The 9,742-nt window shown below is 41.8% G+C and overlaps 1 protein-coding gene across 3 annotated transcripts in view; it reads right to left on the bottom strand.

Moving 5' to 3' along the window:
* Positions 1–430: 430 nt before the first annotated feature.
* Positions 431–9,742, bottom strand: part of LOC148401633 (rho GTPase-activating protein 6-like) — a 33,253-nt gene continuing 23,941 nt past the window's right edge. For 2 of the 3 annotated variants that reach the window (XM_088369201.1, XM_088369204.1), the window contains exons 2-14: positions 8,218–8,377; positions 7,182–7,253; positions 5,712–5,860; positions 5,491–5,619; positions 5,231–5,426; positions 5,078–5,133; positions 4,796–4,946; positions 4,560–4,708; positions 4,218–4,397; positions 3,518–3,609; positions 3,216–3,436; positions 3,047–3,130; positions 431–2,532 (exon numbers count right to left, since the gene is read on the bottom strand). In XM_088369201.1, coding sequence (XP_088225327.1) covers positions 2,024–2,532; positions 3,047–3,130; positions 3,216–3,436; positions 3,518–3,609; positions 4,218–4,397; positions 4,560–4,708; positions 4,796–4,946; positions 5,078–5,133; positions 5,231–5,426; positions 5,491–5,619; positions 5,712–5,860; positions 7,182–7,253; positions 8,218–8,377 — 2,148 coding nt within the window. In that variant the 3' untranslated portion in view covers positions 431–2,023. The remainder of the gene's footprint in view (positions 2,533–3,046; positions 3,131–3,215; positions 3,437–3,517; positions 3,610–4,217; positions 4,398–4,559; positions 4,709–4,795; positions 4,947–5,077; positions 5,134–5,230; positions 5,427–5,490; positions 5,620–5,711; positions 5,861–7,181; positions 7,254–8,217; positions 8,378–9,742) is intronic. The other variant, XM_088369203.1, reaches the window with a different exon arrangement.

The raw sequence follows: 9,742 nt of genomic DNA, 5'->3' as shown, positions 1-9,742 counted from the left end.
TACCTGATTTAGACAACCTCTAAATTTGATAAACCAAACTGAGGTAATGAGGTGCGATAAAGGTGTTGTATTTAAAAAAGAAGAGTCTGCCTTAGCGATAATGATTCTTAGTTTTGACAGATAAATATTTCATTTGACAATATGTTGACTATTGTAGTTGCACTTTGTCATGTGGATAGATGGTGATCCAAATTTTATAATTGAGAAACTTTTTACTCGCTCATTTTCTCTGTTGTATCCAAGGAATTCACTCCACCAGCAGATGTGGATTTAAGCAAACAAATTTAATTCCACTGTAATATACATAGAACTCAGCTGGTACAAAAGAGTAAATATCTAAATATGGCAATACAAATTGGACCAGTAAACCCCATTGATGAAAATAAATCCATCATGGCACAGACTGCGAAAACAACACTAAGATGATTGGTACCTTTTTAAAAAGTTTATTTTTTTTAATAGAAACATATACTGCATATTACATCATACACTATGGACAGCAAAGCACATTTGTTGGATTTTTTCATAAAACATGACATATAGCTATGAGTTATGGCACGTTTATTTCCTCCCTTTAATGTCCCTACAGTTTCCAGATGGAAACAGTACAATTGCCTGACGATAGGTGACGCCAGATTTGCATCATCATGCAGCCAATTGTTGGATTCTTGCTTTGAGCCCATAAAACAAAACAAAAATACAAATTGGAAAATATTTGCCAGCAAATACCCACGTGATTGAGTAATCAGGAGGAGTTAGCCAGCATGGTTTGGAGTTTCATTCACAAGTGGTGTTTTCTTATTCATATAAATTTAAAATGCCCTTTAAGATGAAACATTTTGTTCTACATTTTGTCCAGACTTGCAGGTGCTGGTCAGTCAACTGTGGTAATCAAGGTTATTTCTCTACAAGCCATTAGGCTGTATAACTCTATGCAATCAATCAGGCAGCAAAAGCGGCACACTGGTTTTGATGAAACTGGAATGTTAATCTGATTGACCATTGTATATATAGACTATAGTATTTTAACATATTTTAAGACTGCTTAGTTATATAATCATTAAAAAAATCATCATTAGAGTGACAATTTGATTCTATTTAAGGGATTATCTGTTCATTAAGCTACGTGGTTGCCCAGTTTTAAGAAGTACTTCACATTTGGCCTTTTCAAAATGATGAACTTACAAAATACAAACTGTTTTTTGGGGGGTTTTTTTGGTCACTGGCTCACAACATAGTTTTGCTGTATTGTACTCACATAAGCCAAAAACTAACATTGATATTTCCTGAAATGTGATGCAAACATTCTTGGTCTACCTATAAGCTATTCTCGTCAACAAATATATGAACAGAAATCCTGAAATGAAACGGGAAACAAAGAAATCACGGGAAACAAAGAAAACGAACAAACAAAACCAATACAGCTTTGGCACATCTCAGTGCAGCGAGTAGCAAACTTACAGCTGAGTGCTTTCATACTACAATTACATTCAACACTGAGGACAAAAGAACACTCTTACCAAGACTAACAATTATGTCAAGGACTTAAAGGACAGACACACTTTGAATAAAATGTTTGATGAACTCCTTTTGGAGGTGTGTATAAGAATTTTGTATTTAAACACCAAAGATTATGACATTCATATTGTGTTTCTTTTTTTATTAATTAAACTATCACATTACCTATTGTTTGCCACTAAATTCAAAAACAAACAAACCTGATGGCATTTATGGCAACATTTCGAAGTGCTGTGATGACTTTTGAGGTATTTATGGTGGGATGTTTTTAAATGCTTCGCAATGAAATGTGGGGCAGAAACAATCTCCAAACGGAGAATAATGAATGGTGGCTCATTCATGTTTTAAAGTCTATAGAAGATAGCAGCTGGACATGTAAACAACAAGAATGCCACGGTGTGAACATGCTGGCAGATCCAGGGATGCACAGGGAGGAAAGATGAGGATGTGTGATTATCATAGGCAAGCAGTCATCAAATCTGACAGAAAGCTGGACTTGACGATCTCACACAAGTGTCTCTGGCAGTGCGTCTGGACTGTCTGAAGATAGCAGCTGCCATATTTGCCAGCGGTCCCGCTGCCAGTCCTGCCACTCCGAGCTGTGCGGCATCAGGGGCCCATCTGAATTTTTCTGCTCTGCATTTGGGTTCTTGCACTGCAGGGGATGCTGCTGCGCTGCTGCAAGCTGAGGTGAGCTTTGACAAGCAGCCAGGCGGTGATGAGCGTTATAAGGGGGAGGGAACCGGCCACTCTCGTTCGGGTTTACCCAGCCTTTCAATCCCGACGTCGTGCAAGCTCCATGAGCAGGTTCGAGAGCAGAACGATTGATGGCAGGTTGCGGGTGAGGGCTAGTGCAAACACGGGTCAGCGGCAGGTGAGGTCTGTACTCGGCAATGCCTGGCACTGTCCTAGTTGGCGGTGCCATCAGCTGCTGTCTGCTATCACCATGGAGTCCATCAAGTCCTTCCTGTGAGCTGCGGGAGCTTCCTTCAGACACGTTGCCGTGGGAACCTTCTGAGAAAACAGCCATGATATCAATGGAATTATTTACTGTTTACTGCGTTTGTCATATATGTGCAGCAAGTCCACCTAACATGGAGATTTCGTATCGACTGCGTACTTCACAGTGATTTAGACTCCTTTCCTTCTGGAAAAAGAATTTAGCAATAGAAAGAAAATAATAATTTCCTTCCCTTCTGCATCAATATATCGCCATATGTGCACTGATTTTATTTGCTTCATGAACCAGTTGGATTTTTTTTACTATGCTAGATGGCATTGTTTGTTTAAATAAAGGGGTTTTAGCAATTGGAAGTCAGTGTGCTTCAGCCCAATTTTGAACAAACAATAACTGGTTCAGGAAGCAAATTTGAAGCTTCATATTCCCACCACTAATGTAGGCACCCAAGATGCTAAAAAGTAATAAATAAACTATAATGTTAATATTTAGCTAACCTACTCCCTTTTTTTATGCTAGAGTAGAGTTTGACTTTCAGACAGAGCCCGAATTGTCAGGCAGGCAGCTCACCTGCATAAGTTTGGTCTTTGAGTGCTGGTTTCAAAGTCGTGTGCCACGTACCCCAAATGTTAGCATGCTCCTCCGATATACAGTCTAAAGTAAGTAAGGTCAAATTATTGCATGCGGAACTCGTAGTGTAAAAAGAAGGACAGAGATCGGTCTGAGATTTACAGCTCACCTGGTGCCACCCTGCTGTCGGCTCCAGACTCCCCTGCCCAGCCCACTGCCTGTCCCATCAGCGTACTACCTGGCTTCCCTGCCTCGCTTCTGCGTTCGCTTAGAATGGGGGAGTTATTGTCATATGGGGACACCTCCCCGCTGGACGGCTTGTTGGAGTCACTAGAGGAGTGGCGTTCGCTCAGGGTGAAGGGCTCCTCAGACTGGAGTAGATCGGTACTCCTTCAGGAAAAAGCAAATTGAGCTGAAAGACGGAATGAAACAGGAGGACAAAATAATCTTTGTATTGTACGCAGAACTCACTGTGATGCTTTTCGTCTCAGAAGGTAGTCCACCACATCGGGGTCTGTCTCCTGTAGACTCATTAAAACTTCATTTTGAAGGTCAGGTGGGACCTAAACAAAAGTTAATTTGGATTAATTAAATCAAGGTTTAGAATCTCCCTGCTCAAGGCAACAATTGAAGAAGATCAATATCTGTCTGTATTTTCTGCATTTTTGCTCAATCTTTAATAAGATCTGACTCAACATGATTTACAAAAGAACTTCGAGATGTCATATCCGCACCCCCATCTCAAAAACTTTTGCTCTTACCAGACACCAAGAGGTCTGATGTGATTAATTGGCTTACTGTAGGAATGTAAGCCTCAGGGGAGTGGCAGTGGCAGATTACGAAACATTACAGTTTAAAGTTTCAGACCTAAAATGACCTGAGCTGCCAGTCTGCACTGTTGGAGAATCCCGAGAAGAGACATGAACAAAGCCAGCAAAGAATAAGATAATCCGTGTAAAATTGTGACCTTTCCTGACTCCACATGAGATTTCATGCATGAGTGTTCCTTTCTGTTTTGGAAAGAAGGCGTTCAAATGTCTGGGTGAAATATTTTCTGATGCTTTGGTCAGAAAGCTGGCAGAATGTACTTACTGACAAGAAAAGTCATTTTCTGTCGACACAAAAAAGTGAAAGTGCATTAGCTGGAGGAAGTGAGGATAAGCCAACTGACCATGAAGAGGGTTTGGTAGCTGGCGATCATTCTCTGTAACGTGGCGATGACGGCTGTGCTCTCTTCGGCCCGGGCTGAGCTCTGGACGCTGAACTCCTTGTCTGAAGATTTGAGTTTATGGAGCAGGTTGGGGCCGAAGATGGTGGCAAGGTTTAAGGAAGTCATCTTGTTCCCCGTGATCTGAAACGGCAAAGGCAATCTGGGTCCACCCTTGTCTGCTTTCACATATGTGGGTCGGAGCAATCAAGTCTGCCCCCGTTTTTAGCTGTGGAAACTTTTAGTAAATCTGACTTAACAGTTGCAGCCATGCAGTTCAATTTTATCTGTGAGGAATAACTTTACCTCCTGTTTGTCTTTGTCTTGCCTGTCATGGGCATGGTCAGCTACAGTAGACAAAAACTCCAGGAGGCGATGAAGTGTGTCACTGTTGGATGCTGGGAGCAGGTACACCAGTAGCTGCATCACACTTTGCTGCTCATCTGGATCCAGCACTTCAACAGGGACAGGTCAAATAGCATTAGCAGACAAAGTGAGGTGTCCTTGGGTCATTCTGTCTGCTGAGAAAGAAGGGAGCATACATGTAGTGTTTATGAAGGCAGTGTAGAGTTCCTTGGTGAGAAGTGGGTCAGGCATGTCTCTAAGGAACTCCTTCAACAAAGCTGCAACATCGTGAACGCTGTGCTCTTCATCTAAATGGACATCAACGCCACGGTCAAACTCCTCTCGTAACTAAAGCAGGGAGAACATTTTGGGTCAAATTTACTGAATACTGAATTAAATATAATGCTTCATTTTGGAGGAAAATGGCTTGTCCCCCAAAACTACAAAACTGTTTATGTAGATTTAAATCAAGCACCAACCTGTCGAACTCTTTTCTTTGAACTTCCCACCCTAAAAATCCCCACTGTCTGCAAACCTGAGTGTAGAAAAGATAAAAAAAAACTTTAACTGGAATATTCCGGACAATTTAAAGCTTTAACCATAACACAAGCATGAGGGCACATTATACATACCGTATTTCTCAATGTGTTGACAACAGCTGTCAACTACACGGGGCACCTGGCGATATATAGGGTTGAGACTCAGACGTTTGTCCCTGTGCTTCTCCTTCTTACTTGGCGTCTCGGCAGGAAGAGAGAGCTGTAGCGCCTCCAGTAGGCGGGACTGGTTGTCGTCTAGATCCGTGATGGAATCCACCGACATGCCACCCTGCAGCCGAAACATGAGTTTTCATTTGTCCAAACAGCAAACAACTCCCGACCGACCAACTCACCCGTCTGCGCACACGTGGTGCCGCCTCAGGCGTGTTAGGTGATGTTGATTCATTAGCTGTCTCCGACGTCGAGCTCAATGAGGAGTTGCTGCTTGAGAGCTCCTTATTGGACGATCGCTTAGTCGCAAACTGTAGATGATGCAAGGAATTTACTTTGAATGTGTAAAAACTTCTCATTGATTTTGGATTTCATGACTGGACTTGCATGCATGCATAATGACCTGGAGAATGGAAGAGACAAGGTCAGACGAGTCTTTATGCTCTTCTCGTTGTGGCGGATCCTGACGATAGCCGTCTTGGCGTTGTCTATGCGTCCTGTCGTTTGCTATGACCTGGGAGAGAGGTATACTGAAGGCCTGAGGAACACCCTCTGGGAGACAAAAAACACAAGAGAGAAAAAGATGGATAACAATCTAGATTACGCCGCAAAAATAACAAAATACTAATACTAATAAATAAGAGCAAGATGGAAAAATGGAAAAACATTAATGCTTCTCTTGGAGGTTATTTGTGTGTTTTTTTGTGAAGTGACACTTTCGTCGCATCGTAAAATTTTACAATCATACTACCACAAGTCTGTAAATCATAAAAAGTAGTAAATTATTTTTTATTACAAAGTACAAACTGCTAATTCCAGCACCTTGAGCAAACAACATTTTAACAGCCCTTGCCCACATCAATGTCACGTTCTGCGTACCTCTTTTTTTTACATTTGCATAATGCGAATGAAGAAGGAGGGAAAACAGAAGAGACAAACTGCATCCAGTAACCACAACTGAAGGGTTTGTGGCTCAATGTGACCACAGACATGGCAGAACAACAGAATTCCTTTTGCACAAATTCAAAGCATCTGCTAAGCACAAGATACATGCAGGGCAGCACGTATGCACCAAATCACTATCTGTCCTGCACGATGAACATCATGCATCAATGTCAAGACCAAATTAATCAAGCCAGTGCATCCTCGTGTACAACATGCATGTGTGCGTGTGAATAACGTCTTTAAGGGCCAACATTTAGGTCAGGCATCCCCAATCGTCGCAGCTCATTGTGTACTGGGGTGCACAGATAGACTGACAAACGCAGAATATAAGCCAGGACCAGATACCCCAATTTGGCAATTACTCATATCCAATCAGGAATATAACAGCTATGCCCTCACCAATTCATTCTGTTGTAACTAAAAATGGAAGAATGCAGACATTTACACGAAAGCTGAAAAGACTTGAAAACCAGTCTTAAAGTAAACATTTTTAAAATCACACCGGGTATGTACAAAAGCCTGAGACAAAAATGTTTGTTTTTACTAGATTGTCATGTATAATAAGTTCAAGTCATGCATATTTGCATGTGTTGTTGAGTTTCAATAAGAGCGTGTTTACTGATAGAGCCCAGACTCACCAGTTTGAAAAGAAAAACCTGTTTTACATTACTTGCATCTCCAACCACCGCCTGGCCTCCTTTAAGACCTACATGTTCTGCAGCCAAATATGCTGTGCTCAGCATGCAGTCCCTCCACTTAATTTAAATACAAACTGTAAACAGATACTTTATCTTTTATAGCCTCTGTTCACTTGACAAAGACCGTCTCGCCAGAGTAAGAAGGGAGGGGCAGAGTTTTGGCAACAATGAGACAAAAACGTCTGTGAGATCACGAAACAAGCCGCTAAATATTAAAAAACATGACGTACCTTTGTCTTTGCTCTTCTCTTTGGATAAAGAATCCAGCTTCCTCCGCAGTGACTTTTTCCTCTTCTGTCCATCTGTACAGGGACAAAAGTAATTTACCTGAATGCATCTGGTCAAGATATCATTATCTGCTGTACTTTATTCCGATCGTGATAAGTTTATAAACCAAGCAAGGTCGCGTAAGTTTCACAAACTAGAGAATGTCTCAAAATGTGTAAGTGAAATTTTTAATCACCACCAGTGACTAAAATGTTAAATGTAGTGTTGTGTTCACTGTTTTAAAGGTTAATGTGTTTGTTCAGATCTGGACGTTGTCTTATATCTGTAGAAAGAAGGCAAAAATAAATTGAAAACATTGCTGCGGTAAACATAATACATGGCTCCGGAACTATCTGATTCAATGACCGGGAAACTCTGAAAGTTGTGGCACACTTGTTTAAAACCCTTGGAATTCTTACGTAAACACTTGGTGCTATTGCTGGGTCCCTTGTGCTGCTCCTCATACTGATTTAGCAACCTCAGTTTGAACCCCAGATGTTCTCCTGTATCACGAGTCACTCTGGGAAATGTAACCACGTCCCACTAAACACTACGGCGTAGCATTAGCTGCTTACGTCATAGAACGGTTTCAGTTTCCCCGAGTGTCCGAGCATCACTGATGAATCTCCAAATCTTCAACCGTACCACTGTTGTTTGATTTTCACCATGTTTCTTATGACACTAGAGAAAGTTGAACATCCTGTTTCGTAAACAAGTTGGAAGTGAAAGGGAGAGCTGAGGAAATGGCATGTGAAAGAAAAGAAAGCAGATGAAATAGACAGCATAGGGGTGGGGTTTGGAGGGGAGATGGGAAATGGTTTGAATTTTGGGGGATTTTTGACAGATGGCTTAGAAAGCTCAACGGAAATCTGATGAATTTTGGATTCCACAACAATGTCTGGTAAACCTTAGTTGTGAGTGTCCCCAGTGAGTGTTTCAGCAGTGCAACCAGTTATGCAACAATGCATTAAAGAGGTGGAGAAACACATAGTATCCTACCTTTTGGCACAGTAATCTGGCATCCAACATCATAGTCTTGGTGTAAGCGGGCATAGGCCACTTCCTGGAGCCGAGCCCTCTCCAGTTCAGACAGGCTCTGTATGGCAACTGGAGTCAGATGAACACTCTGGCCAGACAGGCTGTTCCAGGTGAAGTCACCCTGTGGAGAAGTAAAGCATTAGTAGTACATCAAATAGTCACCTTGGTTCCGACCTGAACCTGTAGGTACATGTTATATAATCTAGGGATGCATAGAAAATTCGGGCACTGAAAATCTTTGGCCCAGAAGTGGATTTTCAGTTTCGAACCAAAAGACAATGACAAGCAAAAATCTACTCCAAAGGCCACAGAGATGTCATGTGTTTCAGCTGTTAGCTGGGAAATTTGCAACTTAATATGTACTACATAGATGCAGCTTGTGATTAGTTGACACAACATTTGGACTCTACCAAACAATTGTCAAAACTGTTTATGTCATCATCACATCCTCCCCCATGTACAAAAACAAGTTTTACAACCCCGCGGCCTAACGTTAACCCTTAACTGTAGCACGCCATGGATGGGTGAGAATAAGAGCCCTTTAAAAATCGCAGCTTTAACAATCTCGAAATTGCATTGTCTGAGATTGCGATTTTGGTGCCAAAATTTCTGTTCATCTCGAGTACAAAGACACAATTGGTCGTCACTCCCCCAGCCCATTGTCTGTATAGGATTACAGTAAGTGGGGCTTCTATTCAAACGCATCACCCTTTCTCTCATAGACATAAAGGAATGCATGACCAGTGTGTCGGATGAGTCATCGAAACCAGCTGGGCTGCAAAGCTTCCCAAAATACACACAATTCAATTAAATTTGGCCGACAGACGAAGCTGTAACCCTGTTGTGCTGGGCAGAGGAAAATGTGTGTGATGAGTCAAGACCTTGGAAACCTCATCCCCTCTTTTAAAAGCAGAGTACATCTTTTTACACGTGTGTTACGGAGAGCAGCCTTTTCTGATTGTCACGTGACATGACTTTGTGAAACTGTTGGTTTTAGAATGCTGCCATTAATATAGAGTATATAGAATGCTTTTCACTGCAGGACGCTTTGTCTTTTGTGATGACAAGACTAAAACAATCCTTCTCCCCTATCCCTTCCGCAACCCTCTTTGGTATGTAATCAGACCTCAGCTCTCAGAGGTTGACAGTACTGAACTTAACCAACCTAAAATCCATCCATCCCCATCAAGGATCCTGCTGGGCAGAACCAGCTCAACCAGCAAGAGGCTTCTTATTTACCTTTTCCAACTGTTAAGTCTTTCAAATTGTGTGTGCGTGTGTGCATGCATGTGTGTGAAAGGCAACTTTGTTTTTAGCAGCACTTGCGAGAGTACTTGTGACCTCAATGCGCATTAAGTGGGGCCCATGAGCAAAAGAGCTGGTATTGCGCTGAAAGACTTGGGGGTATGCCAAATAATTTGCAACCCTTGCCCCCCAAAAATTATTTGGCAAAAAAAAAGTTCAATTGTGTAATCAGTGGTCCACG

This window comes from Syngnathus floridae, chromosome 2 (genome assembly GCF_059516105.1).
Source record: "Syngnathus floridae isolate MCC-2025c chromosome 2, RoL_Sflo_1.0, whole genome shotgun sequence".
Lineage (NCBI taxonomy): Eukaryota > Metazoa > Chordata > Actinopteri > Syngnathiformes > Syngnathidae > Syngnathus > Syngnathus floridae.
Note: the sequence above shows the minus strand (reverse complement) of the source record. Positions and strands in the feature narration are given on the sequence as shown.